General features: G+C 36.3%; 1 protein-coding gene across 4 annotated transcripts in view; it reads right to left on the reverse strand.

Moving 5' to 3' along the window:
- Window positions 1-12,821, reverse strand: part of ABCA5 (ATP binding cassette subfamily A member 5) — a 134,677-nt gene extending 121,856 nt beyond the window's left edge. Inside the window, exons 1-3 of one of the 4 annotated variants that reach the window (XM_037808414.1) lie at window positions 12,624-12,821; window positions 4,196-4,398; window positions 191-307 (exon numbers count right to left, since the gene is read on the reverse strand). In XM_037808414.1, the coding sequence (XP_037664342.1) occupies window positions 191-307; window positions 4,196-4,198 (120 nt within the window). In that variant the 5' untranslated portion in view covers window positions 4,199-4,398; window positions 12,624-12,821. Of the gene's footprint in view, window positions 1-190; window positions 308-3,512; window positions 3,652-4,195; window positions 4,608-12,623 lie in introns of those variants that run through there. The other 3 variants (XM_037808416.1, XM_037808417.1, XM_037808415.1) reach the window with 3 other exon arrangements.
- Window positions 12,822-21,113: the final 8,292 nt, after the last annotated feature.

Here is a 21,113-nt window from a genome sequence, read left to right on the forward strand (position 1 = left end):
AATAAAACTCAATTGAAAACAAATTCTTTATTGGTCAACAACTGAAGCTGACTGGAGAATATGGCAAATGCAAATATAAATGAGAAAGCTATGGGAACCGCAACAAAGAGGTCTTTTGAAAGGGGTAAAAAAATAGAACATATAACAGCAAAGTAAATGGTAACAAGTCATTAAGAATCATTTAATTTACCTGAACACTACTTTTTTTTGTCCTGCATTTAATTAGATAATTCTTCAGCAGAAGTGTTCTGGTTTGTCTCCAAACTCCCACCTCCCTAATTGCAGTGGCCATATTTTCTGGATCAACCTATTAAAGAAAAAAAAAAAATTACTGAACTACATGGTAAAGCAGACACCATTTTTTAACAGTAAAAACAGACATATCACTTTCAGGTAAAATGGACTTAAGTATACTCTAAAATGTCTTTCCTACTTGGACAGAATGCATGAAGCAACAATTTGAGGACTCTGAAAAATAAATAGTAGCAGGCTAAATAGGGGGGAAATACCAGAATTCAAAATATGACTTAACCAGCAATGAGCTTACCATTTGCTCTCCTCCACATCCCTCTCACTGAACTCAGTACACTGTGTACTAGGACATGTAGAGAGCCCAAAAAGAATTCCTCCAGTTCTGGCTTGAGAGCTCTTAATGGTCAGGAAGAATGCATAAACATTACATTCTCCTTTACCCCAGCACCTGAGCAACCCCGTGGTGACAGTGCCAAACTACAGCAATGAAAACCTACCTCAGCTAAAACTCTGAAGTGCAAAAAGCCTTCTTCCCCACAGAGTGGAACTAAGGTTCTAATAGGGTGGGGCTAACTCCCATGTTTTTCTTGTCTATCTGTCCTCCTGCCTCTGAGCTGTGGATGTGGTGGACACAGCTGCAGAAGTGCATGGCACAACGGGGCAAATAAACCCTGGCTTTCTGGCCAGAGAATGGGAAAAGAGGGACCAAAGGGAACCACAAAGTAGCAAGGAGATCAAAGAAAAAGAGGAGCTTTGTAAAGCAACCCTATCTTCTAGGCTAACCTCCAAGCTGGGCACACATGGACCTAATCTTTTTCTTTATACCAAAGACCTGGAGAACTGAACTAATAGATATAGACCATTACCAAGATCTCAGACTGGTCACTAGGTGGCACACACAGGACAGATCCAAATCACACTGCAAAGGCTTCTTAAAAGTAAACTGACATTAGAACCACAGTCCAAAGAAGGCAGGTTGAAACTTGAAGCTCGAACCTAACTAGGCTGAAAGCCTACTAAAAGGAAATATCAACATTCTCCACAGGATTTAAACAAAACCTCAAATCTCATAACATAATATTTAAAATGTCCAGGATACAATCTAAAATTGCTCAGCAAATGAAGCATATGGAAACTACTAATTCTCACAAGAAAAGAGAAACAACAGATGTCAATGCCAAGATGATACAGATTTTGGAATTATCTGACAAAAAGTTTAAAGCAGCTTTTTAACAAGTACTCTAGTAAGCAACAACAAATACTCTTGAAACCAAGAAAAACAGAAAAGCTCAACAAAGAAACAGGAAATTAGCCACAATGAACAACAGAGAAAAAAAATGATTTAAAAAACTAATAGAGGCGGAGACCTGTGGGAAAATAACAAAAAGTCTAAATTCATGTTATCAGAGTCCCAGAAGGAGAAAAGAAAGAGTGCTAATACTGGAAAAATATTTAAATAATTAATGGCTGAAAACATCCCAAATTTGGCAAGAAATATAAGCCTATAGGTTAAATAAGCTCAGGGAACCCCAAACAAGATAACCCGAAGGATATCCATGCCCATACGTATCATAATCAAACTGCTGAAAAATAAAGACAATGAAAAATCTTGAACGCAGTCAGAGAACAAAAACACATTGCCTATAGGGGAATAATGATTTGAACGAGAGCAGATTTCTCATAAGAAACTCTTTGGAGAACTGAAAGAAGTTGTACAACATTTTTAACATGCTAAAAGAAAATATGCGTTAACCAGAATTTTGTATCAAAAATACTGTGAAAATATCTGTTAGGAAGGAATATGAAAGATAGACATTCTCAGATGAAGGGAAACTAAAAATTCATTGCCAACAAACATTCTCTAAGTAATTACTGAAGGAATTTCTTCAGGCAGAAGGGAAATGTTACCAGAAGAAAATCTGAAACATGAAGAATGAGTGAAAGAACAAAAGAAATGGAAAAGATATGAGTAAATATAATAAAATATTCTGCTCTTGAGTTCTCTTAAAAATGTTTGACAGCTGAAGGGGATGTATACACATGCAATATATAATACTATTATAACAAAGCAGGCAGTGGTAAAGGGACCTTATGGAGGTGGGGTTTCTATATTCCAATTAAAGTGGTAAAATAATGATTCTAAGTAGACTGAAAAGTTACGCACATCTACAGCAAACTAAAAAAAAAAAAAAAAAAACTATTCAAAGGGATATCATCAAAAAAACAATAGAAAAATTAAAACAGAATACTGAAAAAATGCTCAAATAACCCAAAGGCAGGAAAAGGAGAACAGGAACCAAACACAGAGGGAAAGACAAAAAACAAATATTAAAATGGTAATCCTAAATCCAAACATATCAATAATTACATTAAATGCAAACCGTCTAAAAACCCAATTAAAAGACAGATTGTCCAAATGAATTATAAAAAAATGAACCAACTATATAATGACTACAAAAAAGTCACTCATATATAATGATATAGGTAGTTTAAAAATAAAAGAATAGAAAAAGATACACCATATAAATACTAATAAACAAAAAACAAAAAAAAACTGGGGTGGCCATACTACAATTAAAGCAGACTTCAGAGCAAATAAAATCACCAGGGATAAAGAGGGGTATAACACATAATAAGAAGGTCAATTCATCAAACAGACATAATTCCCAAATTGTATGCGTCCAACAAGAGAACATCAAAATACGTGAAGCAAAAACTTATTGAAATGAAAGGCAAAATAGATAAATCCACAATTATACTTGGAGACTTCAACACTCCTCTCTCAGCAAAAGAACCAGTAGACAGATAATAAGCAAAAATACAGAAGAACTGAACAACATGATCAACCAACTGGGTTTGAATATATGAAAGATGCTCCATCTCTATTAGTAATAAAAGAAAAAAACATTCAAACAAGATATAGTTTTGCTTATCAGACTATCAAATAATTAAAAGATTGACAAGCCAATAGAAGATTGTAGGAAAAGGACAGTCAACCACTTTGGCAGTACTGTAAAACTGGCACAGTTTCTATATAAGACAATCTAACAATATTTATCAGAATTTTAAATTTACATCTGACAGATATTCCAGGTCAAAGACATAAAGATTTATAACTGAAAAATTTCAAGGCAGTATTGAATTATTGGTAACAACCCAAGTGTCCTCTAGTAACAGTGCATATAAAAAATAAAACAGTACAGAGTCAATGTAAATAATGTATATTAATAGAGTGACAGCATCAAATGCCTGATATTTACCCTCTTTCTATCTCCTGGTAACCTGTGTTCTCTACCTTAACTCTCGAAGTTTGCTCTTTAACGTTAGTTCATTCTAGTGAGACCATACAGTACAGTGACAGCTATTGATATAGAGGTTGTGTGTAATGTGATCCTGTATCTATTTAAAAAAAAAAGTATGTGTAAGTACAGATAAAATCTTCAGGAATAAAGACTAGATAGTTAACTGCTCATAGACATTTTTATTTTCTACTTTAAAATTAACTTCTGTGCAGTTTATTAAATTTCAGTTAAGTAAAAATATTTTCATTTTTAAAACAAGTAATAATGAAATAGAAAAAACACGTAGATATACTGAATGTACTATAATAGCGAGACATAAAATAAATCACAGTGTATCCATATAAAAAACAATTTGAAGCCATTAAAAATCGATTGATCATTTTGGAAACTTGTCTATAATATGTCACATGGGAGAAAAAGGAGGTTGCAGACTGTATGATTTTAATCCCTGTATCTGTCACAAGTCCAGACTCCCTCTTCTAGCGTGAATTTACCCTTTGAGGTCCTGGGAGCCCTTTCCTGACAGTGAATCTTGCTTGGAACATCTCAATGCTTCAAAGAGGTTTTATTAAAGCTGAACTCAAGAGAAGGGGACGGAGCCTGGATTGCAATCTCCAAGGTCACTATTCAAATTCGCCTACCATAGTTGTAACTTAGGATCTCTGCATACCAAGAAGTACTGAGAGGGCAGTTTGGGGAAGACTTTAAAAATGTCCTGTGTAAAGCCTTCTTCCAGAAGAATTGGTGCTGCCTTGTTTTATCTGAACCTAACTAATGGGGGCCAAGATGTGACTCTCCTCCAAAATGAGGATAATCTACTCCAAGTTGGCTTGACTGTCTCCACCTGTATAGAAAAAAGCAAGAAATGCTTTAGAGGTAGGTTATCTTCTCCAAAAAAGTAAACATATACAATTAAAGTCTGGCTTAAATAAGCATCCTGCTTTATATGCACATAAGACAGACTATAAAGATACACAAGAGATTTTTAACAATGGGATTATAGACAAATTTTACTTTCTTCATGCTTTTCTCTGTTATCCCGATTTTCCCAAGAATAAGTATTACTTATATAGCTTAAAAAAATGTACTAAGACACTTAGACATAAATGAGTAAATTAAAAACAGCAAACCAAAACTCCCTTTTTAAAAAAAAGCAGGCAACAGACATCCCTGAAGATTGGGAAAATGATTAAACTAGAAGGAGGAGGAGCAACAGATAAGATAGAATTTAACAAAGGAATTGTGAATACTGAATCTTAAATATTTTGTCTTCGTTGCTAGGGTTTTAGAATAGAATAATTAGAAGGAAAGAACTGAAATGGTTGAACTATAACCCATAATCTTCTTTGTAATTTGCTCTATAGCTACTTGTTAAATTGTACTGTGAAAGTTATCACCTTTCTGTACATGTATTTTACAATAAGGAAATAACTGAAACTATGGCACTGCAACCCACAACATTCTTTAAAATTTTCTCTATAGCTACTCATTAAATTGTACATTGAAAGTTATCACCTTTCTGTACATACATATGCTGTATTTCACAATAAGGAAATAACTGAAACTGTGGAAATGTAACCCATAACATTCCTTGAAATTTGCTCTCTGCTTGTTAAATCACATTTTGAAAGTTATCACTTTTATGTATATATGTTATATTCCACAATAAAAAAATGAAAAAAAAAGATAAAAATAAAAAAGCAGGCAAGAATAGAGAATATATTAAATTCTTCTAAAAGCCACATTAATGCTATATCATATTCAGTAAAGAATCGGTAATCATAGCCTTTCCCAGCCCAAAAAGGAATGAAAAACCACACTCATTCAAGAACAATTTGCTAGAAAACAAACATAGAAATTCTAAACAACACAGCATGAGCATTCTCAATTTCTTTGCCAAAACACATTGATTTACTGGATACCACTAAATTATTCACTGAAATTGAATGCTGCATGTTTAATTCCTCATTTTTAGCTAACAGGCAGCTCTTAGAGTAGCTGATGGACACACAATTATTTTCCTTCTTTGAGAACTGCTCCATGAACTCAGGCTTGACTCTCTCATAGCCTCCTGTGAGCTACCTGAACTTGCCCACACACCCCAAACCCAGTCAGTGCTTTTTAAAGCTAAATTGAACACTTTTCTCTCACCACCCACTCCAACATACACATAAACTACAACCGCCACAACCACTGCCACTACCTCTGAGCTGTATCAGTTAAATTCTCTCCTGACAATATGGAATTCTTAACTATGAGATCCAGGAATCATGAAAACTGAGCTACATTAATGGCAGCATTTAAGAAAGAAAGTTAATTGTTGCTACTGAGGTACCCGGATGGTGTCTGGATACCTACTATGCCCAAAACTTTATTTTTCTTCCTTGGAGTATGTGAAATGCCCTATTATTCTCCCAATATATTTTTGTTTTCACTTAAGCTAATCAGAATCAGATTCCATTTCTTGTAACCAAAAGAATCAACCAGTGTAACCAAAAGAATCAACCAGTGTAACGGTTAAGGAGAGGTAGAACAGTGATCTTCAAAGAGGAGTGTGGGAAGAGTAAAATGGTACATTTAATATCATCTGCCTGCTTCCCCTCTGATATTAACAGGAGTATGCAGGGGTAGATAAGTTCTTAAAGAAAAGCTTTTAAGGTAGCTTTAAAATAATATTAACAGAAATGTTTCGGCTAAAGATAACACACAACCAAAGAAGTCACTTCAGTGCCTTTCATACCCTCACTTTCATGTTCTCTTTCTTCCAAAACACCAAGTCCCTTGATTAGCAAAAGGTGCTTTCATACTATCTTCCTTTCAGCCTTGGACTCTATTCTCTAAGCAGACTGTTTTTGTGTTTTCTTTTTCCCTGATGACTTTTCCTTAGTCAAAATGTTCTAGACTACTTTGTGCTCAGGTATCTCAGGGAATACTTTCTACTTTGTGACCAGATAATCTCATTAATCTGATGTTAAGAGTTATCTACCCTCACCTGTCAGCTACTTTAGTCCTTCCCCTCCAAAAAACAATTAAAAATCAATGCAAAGAAAAACTTAGCTAAAAATTTATTTAATAACTTATAAGAAGGCTACACCATATCCACATTTTATTTTGATAACTATAATTAGATTTCTATTTTGAATTAAAAGAATACCTTGTTAAGAACAGCTTGACCTGCCATGTAGAATTCCAACCTTAGTTCCTTACCTTCTTCCAGTCTGGAATAATAGGTATGGATATTTATACCGAGAGGCAGTACAAGCCCATAGGTGGCTGCTGAGTCCCAGAAACTGCTCTATCCAGATCTGGCCATATTTCCCCCTCTTCTAACACATACACATAATCAAAGAAAGCAGGGTGTAATAAACCTTGTCAGCATCTTCAAACATATTCAAAGAGAACCTCAAATATAAAGTTGAGCAAAGAAACTGGAATCAGTAAACATTTATAGAATAACAATATTATGAAGAGAGGCACCAAAATCAACAGAAGAACTAGTAAGGCCTGAAGTAGGATAGTATAGTAGTTATGCATGGAATCCTTGTAGCCAAACTGACCAGATATGAATCCTGGCTTTGCTACTTACTACTTATAAGTCTATGGGCAAGTTACTTAACTTTCCTATGCCTTAAATTTCTCATCTGTAAAATGATGTAATAGTAGCACCCATTTCTTTGGGTTGTTACAATGATTAAAAGAATTAATACAGGTAAAGCTGAAAATGTACCTGTACAGGCAAGTAATGCACACAAGTTGACTGCTGCTCTATATAAAAGTAGTATAATTAGTATCCTCAAAGAGATACTAGAAAATACATTCCTGAAACAAGAACAATGTAATTAAGGAAAAAAACAGAACTTGTAAATAGGCCAGTAGAAATAATAACCTCAATAGAAAGGACATATATCAGAATAATTGCATCTGAAGACAAATTAGTGAGTTAAGACTGAAGACAGAGTCAAGCATATCCCCCAGAATAGACAGCAAAAAGGACAAAGAAAAGAAAATGATGAAAAGTATGAAGTCTGTTATGAAACTATACAGTTTCTAAACTAAATCTGTTATGAAACTATATAGTATTATGACTGACCTGAACAATCTGATGATTCTTATATTCAAAAGCTGTAGTCTGGTTATATGAAAACACTAAATTTCAATAAACTTGAACTTCTGTTAAAATTTATGAAAACAAAACATCTTAAAGAAGGGAACACAATTGCTTATTCTCTTCATAATATAAAAATATGAAACAACTGATTTGGCTGATTGAAAGAGAATGAAATATTCTTAACATTGATTCTTCATAAATCTTTAAAGTTTAATGTTTCATATAAATAGTAACTTCAATGCTGTAATCAGGTCTTTGTAAACTTGCACAACAATGAACATTGTGGTCCTCCTCACCCTCCCAACCCATGTCTAAGGAGGTCCAATATGAAAAGGGGTTCATAATTACTAACTATTACAAAAGATTCCTTGGAAGTTACTGGGTGCTTAGGAAAATATCTTGCTTCCCTTGAAGCGCTGAAACCACATAGTCACTGAGAATTAATGTTTGTCATATGAGTAGAAGACAGAAGGAAAAAATAAAATAAAAAAGTAGTGCTACAACTCACTCTGGTAGGGTAATTGCTCCTCCCCCATCCCCCACTTTCTGCAGGGTTTGGAATGCCAAAGTACTAGATGATTATCCTAACAGGGAGGGGGGGGTAAGGAAATTAGGATGGAGGGAAGATGTGGGCAGGCAGGACTATTATATAATGAAGAACTCGCCCAGAGATGAAGAAATATGTCTGAGGTGAGACACAAGCCAATTATGGCTTAACTGGTAGTAGGGGAACAAGGTCTCTTGAAAGAAAGGAGGAGAGTCACACAGCACAGATGACACAGAAGTGGTGCTACTGGCAGAAAAGTTTATCTGAGAATGGGACTGCAAAGTTAGAAATGAGATATGGCCACAAAAGGATTTAACTTCTCAGGTACCATTCCTAAATCTCATGTTTAGCATATAGCTCTAAATTTCTTATTTCTATACTATAATTCCCTTTAATTATCCCAATCTGTACAGCCTCATGTGATGCTGTTCAAAAGAATAAAAGGAAGTCTGACTTGTACTCCACTTAACGTAAGCTGTAAGTGGGAACAGAATCCTACTGAAAGGACCACTCACTCATTAGCAGTAGAATTAATACAAGCCCATGGCAGAGTTGGAAATGGTGGAGAAGACTATACAGTATTAAAAGCAGCTTTATTAAAAGTAGATAACTCAGATTAATCCTCCATTCTTGCAAAATATATTAAATGGAAAAATCAAAAATTGGAATATAATAGAACTCCCAAAGGCTTATTTTTAACAAACCATACTTTTTTGAAAACTTAGAAATAATGGATATAGTTACAACTCAAAGTCTTGCCAATGAAATACTTTCTAAACTCTTTAACAAAGCCAATCCCTACTGCTGATGATTTGATGACACAGGACACAAAAATAAGGGTACAAAATTATAAAAAAAACTTTAAAAAGTTACTTTCCACTATTTCTCAGCATACCTGGGATATACATTAAGTTTGTTGAAGGGCTTTAAATAATAATTAGATACATTTTAAACACTTAATTTCACTAAAGGTTCAATCAAAATTTTAACTTTTCTGTATCATTTTCTTTCTTTAGACAAAACTAGATAAAATAATTCACACTAAATCTAATATTGCAATAAAATGGAAAGCCCACTAAAGCCCATCTTCCTCTTCTAGTGTATTCATAATTGGCTTAAGATAAAGACTAGGAGTTACATAATCTGAAATTCAATATTAAAATTTCAATTAAAGAAAAATTTATTACCAAATTCCAGGTACTATGAAACATATTTCACATTTCTACAAAGAATAAAAAATATACATGACCCCCCAAAAAAATTGTTACAGAAAAATTACTTAGAATGTATGAGTTTGTTTCAAAGTAGGAAAAAAATTTGAGAACTATAAAAATATTTTAACAATCTAAAGTATTCCTATAATTACATTTATTGCTTTGGTTAAAAGCAATGTTTTCCCTAAAACAGCCTGTCCAAAAAAATCTATATGTATCTAACACTACATTATCTCCTTCAAATAATTTAGTTAATAAAACAACTCAGTGAACAGCACTGAGGAGACACTAAAATGTGTGTGGGATAAACAGTCCCATTTTATTATTTGGCAGGAAAAAATATTAAAATTTATCTTTATATGTATAGACCTAATAAAAAATTCAAATTCATATTTATCTCTGTGAAGACTGAATTAAAATTATTTTCTATAAAATAATGAAACTGAGTCATCCTGATGATCACAGCAATTATGATAAGAGGTGTGGTCACTCACCTCCTTGCATCCTTGAAAGGTACCCAGATAGGCTCTTAGTTGAAAATCTGTTCCCTGTCTCCAACAGATTAAAGGTCATTTCCACTTTGTTCCACCTTCTACACTAAGTAAATATAACTGAATTGCAGTTACCGTACTACATCATCATTGCTTACTTTACTTAATCTTAAACTTATCTGTGAACTCCTTGAAAGAAAAAAGACTATCTTATTTATCTTTACTTCTCTAACAACAATAGTAATATTATAACCAGATCAGCTTACAGTGAATGCCTTTATCAGGGCTTGCCTTACAGATCAAGAGTCTATGGAGGAAGTGGAACTTAAATCCTTTGCATAGCCTGTTTTGCATGGTCCAGAAGCTAAGAATTTGAATTATATTTTTAAATGTTTGAAAAAAACAATTATTTCATGACGTGAAATTATATGAAATTCAAATTTTAGTGTCTATAAATAAAGTTTTATTGGAAAGCAGCCATGCTCATTCATTTACATATTGTCTATGTTACTTTCGTGGTATAGCAGTTAAGAAACTGAGACAGAGACCGTAAGGCTTGCAAAACCTAAAATATTTACTATATGGCTCTTTACAAAAACAGGTTGCTGACCCCTGTTGTAGGTTAAAGGAGGAAGAAGGAGGGGAAGTGAGAAAAGTGGCATATTCACTTAACCAAAAACTTACTGAAAGATTTATGTACCAAGTATTATGAAAAAACAAGTTAGACATTGTCAAAGACAGAAGATAAATAAAATTTACTATAATATGGTAAGTGCAATTGAGGGAGTCTGGAAAATTGTGGGATGGAAATTCCAGGTAGAGAGAAAAGAAAGAAAATGGTAGATTCCTAAAAGGGCTTCTCTCACATGAAGAATAGGAGGGATACCTGCAATATGGCTGAGGCATAAGGTAAAGCGAATGGGGTCAAAGAATGCTGGCAAGTGTTCTACATCAGACTGTAAAGAGAGCACCAGGAATGTATTTTGAAATACCTTACATACAAAATTAGTTCAGACACCTTTATTTTGTGCACCTCTATGAGAAACCAGTATTTCCTCTACTGCACTTTTAACTTAACGGGATAAATTATAAGCACTCTCCTCTTGTCTAGTATTTTAAGATTTCCTGAAGAAGGTATAAATATAAAACAAAATACTGGTTCCACAACTGCAAATGTGAAAGTTTTTTTTAAATTACCAATACAATTTAACCTAAATTTCATGACAGTATGTCTTGCTGAAGGGGAAAATAACAGTACAATTGAACCCATATAACAACTTATCCAGTAACTTTTCTTATACACAATAGATTCCTAAAAGTTTGCTTAAAACTACTTTTATTCCAATTAATTCACACACAAGTAAAGATTACTATTTAGGAGAATATTACAAAATCCTTTTATACAATCACCCTCTTAACTAAACTCAAGGGCAGAGACTACAAATTGTATTCATCTTGATACTCTCAGCACATAATATCTGACATATGAGACATTCAATAAACAAGTATTGTATAAAAAAATTTGCTTTTATCCTAAATGTAAAATTTTTCTATACTGAACTCTTCTGGAAGGGAAATATACTTTAAACAGCACATATCCAAGGATTAATACCTGGTTAGTGTGATTTTCACCCCAAAGCCCCCAAACTCCTAACTGCCCCAGTAATGTTCTCTTGCATGGAGTCTTTTCTACAAATATACAGTACTGCAAAAATATAGTACATAAAACACCAGACGCTGGAGTCTAGCATCCCTGGATTGGAATCTCAGGTCCACCTCTTAGCTAATTGCGACCTTAATAAGTTACTTAACGTCCTTGAGACCCATTTTCCACATCTGCCCAACTAGAAAAACACCTCCAACCTCTCAAGGCTGCTGTCAGATTAAGTGAGATAATACAGGGCCTGGCTCAGAGTGCAGTCTGACAAATAACTTCTTTTCTACCCTCACCTTCCTTCAGAATGTTCTTGATAAAAAATAAACGTGTTCATTTTTTACAGACTTATTTATTTTAAGCGTACATTTAAGCCTAGGGAGCACAAAAGATGCACTCCTTCAACTTCTATCGTTTCAAACAGATTACAATGCCTCCAGCCTGCCTATCTCTTTTGTATACGCTGACATATATTTTCATGTCTACAGCTTTTCTTTACGTTTTAGGAATCAGGATATTTTTTCCAAAATACCATGTCATGAGATCTGCGCATTTTCATCTCATCCAAACTCCTTTTAACACACACGCTAATGATCAGCACGAAAACCCAAAGGACTATCGAGCGCTAATTATCCCATTGTTCTGAGGAAACTTTTACTTCAGCAAATTTTTCTCCCTAACGATGACGACGCTCACAACTAACTGCAGCCTCGCGGGGGGTCCCTCGGGGGCCCTCCTCGACGTCCCAGCCCCCAGCGCCCCTTCATCCAGAAAACCAACCTCCTGGGACGATTAAACAGCATCCCCGGACACTGCACGCGGATAAACCGCACTTCTTTCCCTTAGCTCTGGTTGTGGCTCTGCCCCTCTCTAAAGCCCGCAGCACCCCGCCCTCACCTGCCGCTGAGACCCCTGACCCCCACCCACCTCCTCTCGTAGCCCCTCCGCGGACACCTCTGGCCCACCCCCCTCGACCCTTCACTCCTCCAGGGGCAGCTCCGCCCCCATCCCCCCGGCCAGGCTTCAAGTGCCCCTGCCCTCTGCGCCCTCCTCACCTCAGCGCCCGAACAGCGGCGCCTTCAGGCCCGAACACGGCTGGCTTGGGGGCGCCGCGCGGGTGACGGAGACCGCAAATGTGCGCGAGGGCACGACCGCGGGCGCGCGCGCTCCCGCCACTCTGCCCCGCGAGCCCGGGTACAGAGTGAGCACTGCGCCCGCGATGCCTACGCGCGACGCCGGAAACCCAGCTTCGGCCCTTGCTGCGCGCACCTGGGGATGGGGCGCCAGGGACGGGCGCGCTCTCGCCGTTCGCCACGCGCGTTCAGCCTTAGACTGGGCGGGCAATGGCTCTCGGGGGCGGGGCGTGAGGGCGCGCGCCTCGGCCCTGGTCTCCGCGCGCCGAGTCTCGTGGCTCAGTACCAGGGCCCTCAGCGCCTCGGATCTGCTTCCAGGGGGATCTCGTCACGCCCTCCCTTAGGGCATGGCAAAAACAACGGGGTTGTAGTCGGGGGCTCGGGTTCGTGACTGAGCCCCACTGCCCTCTAATGTGTGACCTTGACCGGCAGAACGCTCCTGGTATCATTTTTACTCCACTGTCAACGTCCAGTTTTAAAATCCCCTTTCCAGGCGTTTGCACAGTCCTCCAGCAGGGCTGCGTTTTCGAGTCGCTCTGCAGCGTCTGGGGTGCAGTGTCCTCATTTTTTCATTACTGCTGACTCCCCCTCACCAGCTCTTTGGTTCTCCCCTCAGACACCCACGGTAGGACATCTGGAAATTGAGGATGCTTTTCTTTTCCGAAGTGCGCTCATGAAAGTCTGGAAATGTAGAGAATCCTGATTTTCCAAACAGCCTGAGACATGGCATCTGTGGGAAGATTGTATACCGCATTCATTTTTTGCTAAATATATAATATGGTGTAATGAGTTTTATTGCCCAAAGTGGCCTATATGGTGATCAAGATTTATCAAAACCTCACAAGTTCTTTATTTTGGGAAATTTACGTATTTAAAGGCGTTTTTAAGATTCTGTCAGTCCTGTGTACATTTTTTTTTTTTTTTACTTTGTTTTCCTGTTTTTCAAATTCAAACCGAATCTCCCCAACATTATTCTAATTTCATTAAAAAATTAAGTTTTATTTATCCTATCAAATATGGATTAAATGGGAAATCCAAAGAGGTTGAGCAAAATCTATGATGATTAAGAAAGAGATTTGGCATAGGAAGTGAGGGAAAAAGGAGATCGAATGTCCAGGAAACACCAGAAAACTGTGAAGGCAGCAGGTAATGAAAACTATTCGTGATATATTTTGTCTCTTTTTGCATTATCTAAAGCATTTTAGTTACAAATTCAGAAGAATGCCTTCTTAAGGTCCTAAGATTTTGTGGGGAAGTAAATAAGTGTAAGTCAAAGATAAATAAACTGGGTAAAATCACTGAAAGATCAAGCTCTTCATTAGTGGCTTTAATGACCCTCCCCTTTAACCGCATCAGTCTACTCTTTACTTCTTTACTATTTTAGGCATTTGTTTCCCGGATTTCTTATCCTTGAAATGTTGCTTATCATTCAGCGACTGCTTCTGCTTCTGCTTTTGCTTCATGGTGACACGACATAAGCCCATTTCTTCTCTACAACTCTCATCATCTCAGACAAATGATCTCACTCTCCTCTGAACTGAGCACATGCTGCCATCCTGTTCATAATCTTTCACTTACGTTCTCTCTCTTCAATTAAATTGTAAATAGACTGGGTTAAGAGCTCTTTCTTGTAACAATTGAAATATCCAGGGTTTACTCATCATAGTGTGCAGTAAACATGGTTGGTAATGATGAGGAAATGCATGTAAGGTAAAAGTGTTTTGTAAGCTTTAAAAGAGTGTACAAATATTGTTTTCATTATTAATGCCATGAAATGCCACCACTCACTCAACAAAATCTACCTAATAATAGAAAGGGAAGAATTTAATTCTTTTGGAGTGAATGACAAATTCTGATGGTAATATGCTTGTGGGAAACAAAACAGAATATTAAATAACACCTTTTAATAAAAATACTGCTACAAGTTAATGAATTCACCATGACATATTCTACTGCCTGTGCTTATTATACTTTGTAAACAATTTAGCCACATAATCTCAATCTACATTGCCATAGTTACCAGGTCCTAGTACTAAATAAGCAGCTGCAGGGAAGATGTTCCTTTCTGAGCTTCTGTAACTAGGATATAGCAAACATGCTGCTCAGTTGTCATGGTGGCAACTCACATCCCCTGGTGGCAACCCAAATCCCCACATCTCATTAATAGATTTTTTAGACAAATAAATCCCATGGGAATACATAGATCATAGAAGTCAAGGATAGATTTAACAGGTTGCCTGGCTGTACAAAATTAACAGCATACTAGAATTTTGACAGATTTTAATGCAGAGAATGGGAGTAAGGCATGCCACCCTAAACACCAACCTAAAATCTTACCTTCTGTTGGTAAACACTGGAGCTATTTGTTACTTTTTTATTTACAACACCAATGTCTCTTTAACGGATTGTCTAGGCTATTTGATACAAAATTAAAAGCAAAATTGTTAAACTGTTAGGGCATTTTTTTTCTGATATCAATTATTTTGCATGATTGTCACTAGATTGGAAATTACATGTAGCGCTTTTTAAATACGTTATTAAACACTCTATTATTATTTGTTTTTAAACATAAAACATTTCTACAAGCTAAAAAAGGAGCAAGAGAAGTGATGTGGTTTCTAAATTCAGGGTTTAAACTAGGTATGATTATAAAGAATTTCAAATTGGTACCTTGTCTAGAATGTGGCAAGACAAAGAAATGCAACCTTGATTGACAAAGTGGAAAGAGAATATAGCATCTTTAGCAATATAACTCCACACTACCATCTCAAAGAGGGTTGAATGGTTATACAGCTTTGGAAATGGTTAATTAATAATTGGTGGTTAGTTAAAAGAGAGACAGTGCATTAAGGGAATGACTTCTGAAAGTAGTTTTGGTTTGTTAGATTTTAATTATTACTATTATTATTATTCCCATTATTATTATGGATATTCTTTATTACACCCCCAAAAATATAAGTAACTACTTTTTTTTGCATTCTCCAAATAGAAAAATGAGTCATGGAGACTAATATTTGAAGACTGTCTAGCCAAATTTCATATTTAAAACCTTAACCAACCAAGTATTCATCTATAGTGCCTCAGGCGTGTTCTTGCTTAGCAAGAATCATGACTTTATAGGTAAACCAAAAAAAAAAAGTCAAGAAATCAACAATTATTCTGAGAAGCACACATATAAAAATGAAATAGAATCAAACAATAGAAGACAATATTTGTTCCACTGTTAAATTATGTGTTGCAAACAATAAAATGCTATAGAGAAATCAATTAGAGCAGGAGTTTCTTGGTGACCTTCAATAGGAAAATATGGGGAGATTGGTTTCACTAGAGAGGTTTAACTAACAGAATACATTAGAGGGCAGAGAGAAATAAGACTGTGCAGATTTTTTTTTATAAAGACAAACTTGTCAATTTACCTAACAGAATAATTGCAAAGACTAAAAAGAGATGATTCAGTTTGTGTTTTCCTTCCCTCTTCAGTAAGGAAAATGGACTTTAAATTGGTAAAGATGCAACAACAAATGAAACTTGAGATAGGTGAAGAGCTAGTAAGATAACACTTCTCATCTGGTTCGAATAAGTTCATGTTTCCTGGCACAAATTACATCCCACAGCTGTTTACAGGTAACTTAAGACCCAGTCCATTTGTTGATGAGTTCAGAGAAACCGTATAAAATGGAAAGATGACAGATCACTGGCTTTTTTAAAATGATGAAAGATAGACACTGGAAACTTTAGACCAGAAAAATAAAATTCTGGGGTACATAATTACATAAATTTTATGAACATTTAGAAAGGAGTTTGATGATCACTAGGAACCAGACTAAGTAAACTGAAGATAACTCATCCCATACTTCTTTTATGATATGATCTTTAGGTTAAAATGAAAATTTTATAGGCATGATACTAATTAATTTCATCAAAGCATTTTATTCAGATTTTTATGATAATTTTGTGGATGAGACCCTAAAATAATGGCTTGCTATCATTATAATTAGGTAAACCCAAATTTATTTGGATAATTATACCAAAATTAGTGTACTTATTTTTCATAAATTGTTTAGGTAAAGACATAGAAATCATTCTGATCAAATGAGAGGATGAAGCAAATCTATAAACCATAGAAAATGTGACTGAAGATTAAACCAGAAAACAAAATTATTTTAATGACTCAAACTCTGAGATAAAACAAAAGATAAAATCTAACAGAAATAAATGAAAATCCCGTCCCTTCATTTAAGTTGAAAAATAAAACAACACAAGTCCAAAATAGGATAGATTCCAGTTTTGCCATATAAAAACATCCAGAGATCTTATTATCTGCCAAGATTAACTTGAGTTAATAATATATCTTAGGTCACTAGCAGTTATATCTCTAACAATTCCATTTGAAAACTCAAAAGCACCTGCTTCTTCCATTCATTTGGGGAATGCCCATGGCACTATTTCCCTTAAAGTTCGCTATTTTCCTGTGCTTCCCCCCATGCCCTGTCTCCAAAGATGTCCACATCCTAATCTGTGGAACCTGTGAGTATGTTACATTACATGGCAAAAGGGAATTTGGGTTGTAAATGAAATTAAAGTTGCTAATCACCTGACTTTAAAGTAGGGAGATTATCCTGAAATATCTGGGTGGGCCCAATATAAATCACAAAAGTCCTTCAAAGTGGAAGAGAAAAAGACATTTGTGAGATAAGAAAAAGCTGGAATATAGAATATGAGCTTTAGGTCAATGTTAAATTTCTGGAACTTGATAGCTGCACTTATGGTGATTACATAGGTGAATATCCCTGTTAATAGGAAATGTACATGGTAGTGTTATGTGTTCAAGGAGTATAATATGTGCCACCTGCTCTCAAATGTTCAGAAAACAGATAGATAGATGATAGATGGTGTTCTAGTTTGCTAATGCTGCTGGGATGCAAAACACCAGAAATGGATCGACTTTTATAAAGGGGGTTTATTTGGTTACAAAGTTACAGTCTTAAGGCCATAAAGTGTCCAAGGTAACACATCAGCAATTGGGTACCTTCACTGGAGGATGGCCAATGGTGTCCAGAAAACCTCTGTTAGCTGGGAAGACACATGGCTGGTGTCTGCTCCAAAGTTCTGGATTCAAAATGGCTATCTCCCAGGATGTTCCTCTCTAGGCTGCAGTTCCTCAAAAATGTCACTCTCAGTTGCTCTTGGGGCATTTGTCCTCTCTTAGCTTTCTCTGGAGCAAAACTCTGCTTTCAATGGCCATCTTCAAACTCTCTCTCATCTGCAGCTCTCTCAGCCCCTGTGCATTCCCCAAAGTGTCCCTCTTGGCTGCAGTTCCACTTCAAAATGTCACTCTTGGTTGCTCTTGGGGTGTTTGTTCTCTCTCCAATTTTGGCTTGTACTGGAAATCTGTTCCAGTTTGCTAATGCTGCCGGGATGCATAACACCAGAAATGGATTGGCTTTTATAAAAGGGGGTTTATTTGGTTACACAGTTACAGTCTTAAGGCCATCAAGTGTCCATCAACAAAGAGTACCTTCACTGGAGAAAGGCCATTGGCATCCAGAAAACCTCTGTTATCTGGGAAGGTAAATGGCTGGCATCTGCTTGCTCCTAGGTTGTTTCAGAATGGCATCCTCCAACATGTCTGCATCAGCTTCCAATGGCTGTCTTCAAAATGTCTCTCAGCTCCAGCTACTCTCTCAACTTCTGTGCATTCTTCAAAGTGTCCCTCTTGGCTGTAGCAAGCTTGCTCCTTCTGTCTGAGCTTATATAGTGCTCCAGTAAACTAATCAAGGCCCATACTGAATGGGCGAGGCCATACCTCCATGGAAACTATCAATCAGAGTCATCACCCACAGTTGGGTGGGGTGCATCTCTGTGGAAACACTCAAAGAATTACAATCTAATCAACACTGATACATCTGCCCACACAAGAGTATATGAAAGATAATGGTGTTTTGGAGGACATAATACATTCAAACTGGCACAGATAGATAAACAATAAATAGGTATAGGCATACCTTCAAGATATTGTAGGTTGTGTTCCAGACCATCACAATGAAGTGAATATCGCAATAAAGCAAGTCACATGAATTTTTTGGTTTCCCAGTGCATATAAAAGTTCTGTTTACACTATACTGTAGTCTATTAAGTGTGCAATAGCATTGTCTTAAAAAAACTGTATGTCTCTTAACCAAAATGTGACATGGAGACATGAAGTGAGCACATGTTTTTAGAAAAATGGCACCAATAGACTTGCTCAACTCAGGGTTGCCACAAACCTTCAGTTTGTAAAAAATGCAGTATCTCCAAAGCACAATAAAATGAAGTATTCCTGTGGATAGATGATAAATAGATAGAATGATAGAGCAAAGGTGACAGAATGTTAAAAGTCAGTGGATCTTGGGTAGGGGGTGGAGGTATGTTGGATTCTCTATATGGGGTTTGAATCTTTTTTTTTTGAAACTGTCCTGTAAATTTGAAATTTTGTCGAAATCAAAAGTTAAATTTAAAAAATAAGTGGCTCTGCCCTCCCCGCTACGTGGGATCTGACACCCAGGGGAGTAAATCTCCCTGGCAAAGTGGAATATGACTCCCGGGGAGGAATCTAGACCTGGAATCATGGGATGGAGAACATCTTCTTGATCAAAAGGGGGATGTGAAAGGAAATGAAATAAGCTTCAGTGACAGATTCCAAAAGGAGCCGAGAGGTCACTCTGGTGGGCACTCTTACGCACAATTTAGACAACCCTTTTTAGGTTCTAATGAATTGGAATAGCTAGCAGTAAATACCTGAAACTATCAAATTACAACCCAGAACCCCTGAATCTTGAAGACGACTGTATAAAAATATAGCTTATGAGGGGTGACAATGTGATTGGGAAAGTCATATGGACCATACTCCCTTTTGTCCAGTGTATGGATGGATGAGTAGAAAAATGGGGGCAAAAAAAAAAAAAAAGGCATCCAGTGTTCTTTTTTATTTTAATTGTTCTTTTTCACTTTAATTTTTATTCTTTTATTTTTGTCTGTGTGGTAATGAAAATGTTCAAAAATTAATTTTGGTGATGAATGCACAATTATATAATGTTACTGTGAACAATTGAATGTATGCTTTTTATGACTGCATGGTATGTGAATATATCTCAATAAAATTGAATTAAAAAAATAATAAGTGGAAGAGGGAAGAAGAGGATGTTGGAATGTGGTGACATGGTAGGACTCAGCTGGCCAGCCATCGCTGGCTTTGAAGACAGAGGAAGGGGGCCATAAGCCAAGGAATGTGGGCCCTTCTAGAAGTTGGAAAAAGGAAGGAAACAGATTCCCCCTTAAAGACTCCAGAAAGGACACAGCCCTTCCAACAGCTTGATTTTAGCCTAGAGAGACCTTTGTCAGACTTCTAACCTAAAGAAGAGTAAAGTAATCAATTTATGTCATTTTAAGCCATGAAGTTTGTAGAAATTTGTTATAGCAGCACTCAAAGACTAATTAATACACCCCTTACAATTAATTTCTGCTATGTAGCATTGTGATTTAGTATCCAAATGTCCTTTCTTTTTTTTCCTCTCTCTCTACATAAGCAACATGTATTCCATAGAGGAAGCAGTGAAGAATTCACATGTTCTTGATTGAGAAATTTAGTGATTAATGTGACCTTACACATTTAGCCTCCATGATCACTGGTTTCCTAATACATAAAACAGGATTAATAAATAGCTGCCTTCTTTCACTCTCCAGGCTGCTTCAAGAATATATGACATGAAGCATGTTGAATAACAAAGCCAACTATTAAGCACATAATATGTGCCTGATATTATTCCATGTGCTTTATATGTGGTCATTTATTTAATCTCTACAATGACAATGTAAGCTACTAATTTTGTGTATACATCATTTTTCTTCCACTGAGGTAGAGAGAAGTACTCTGTAAAGCACCAGAGATTACAAATAAATAGATATCATGTAGGGAATCAATGGACAATGAAGAGAAAAGGATCTTTTCGAATAGTAGGATGTTGGCTATGGGCTTTTCATATACGCCCTTTACAGTGTTGAAGTTTCCTTATTTTCCTAGTGTTCTAAGTGTTTTTATCAAGAAATGCTGCATTTTGTCAAATGCCTTTTCTGAGTTGATTGAGATGACCATGTGGGATTTTTTCCTTCATTCTGTTAATGTGGTGTATTACATTAATTGATTTTCTTATGCTGAACTAACCTTGCACACCACAGATAAATCCCACCGGATCATGGTGTATAATTCTTTTAATATGCTGTTGGATTCAGTTTGCTAGTATCTCATAAGAGATATTGGTCTGTAGTCTGCTTTTCTTGTGATATCTTTATCCAGCTTTGGTATGAGGGCGATGTTAGCTTTCAGTTAGGGAGTGTTCCATCCTCTTCAATTTTTTGGAGGAGTTTGAGCAGAAT

This window comes from Choloepus didactylus, chromosome 18 (genome assembly GCF_015220235.1).
Source record: "Choloepus didactylus isolate mChoDid1 chromosome 18, mChoDid1.pri, whole genome shotgun sequence".
Classification (NCBI taxonomy): domain Eukaryota; kingdom Metazoa; phylum Chordata; class Mammalia; order Pilosa; family Megalonychidae; genus Choloepus; species Choloepus didactylus.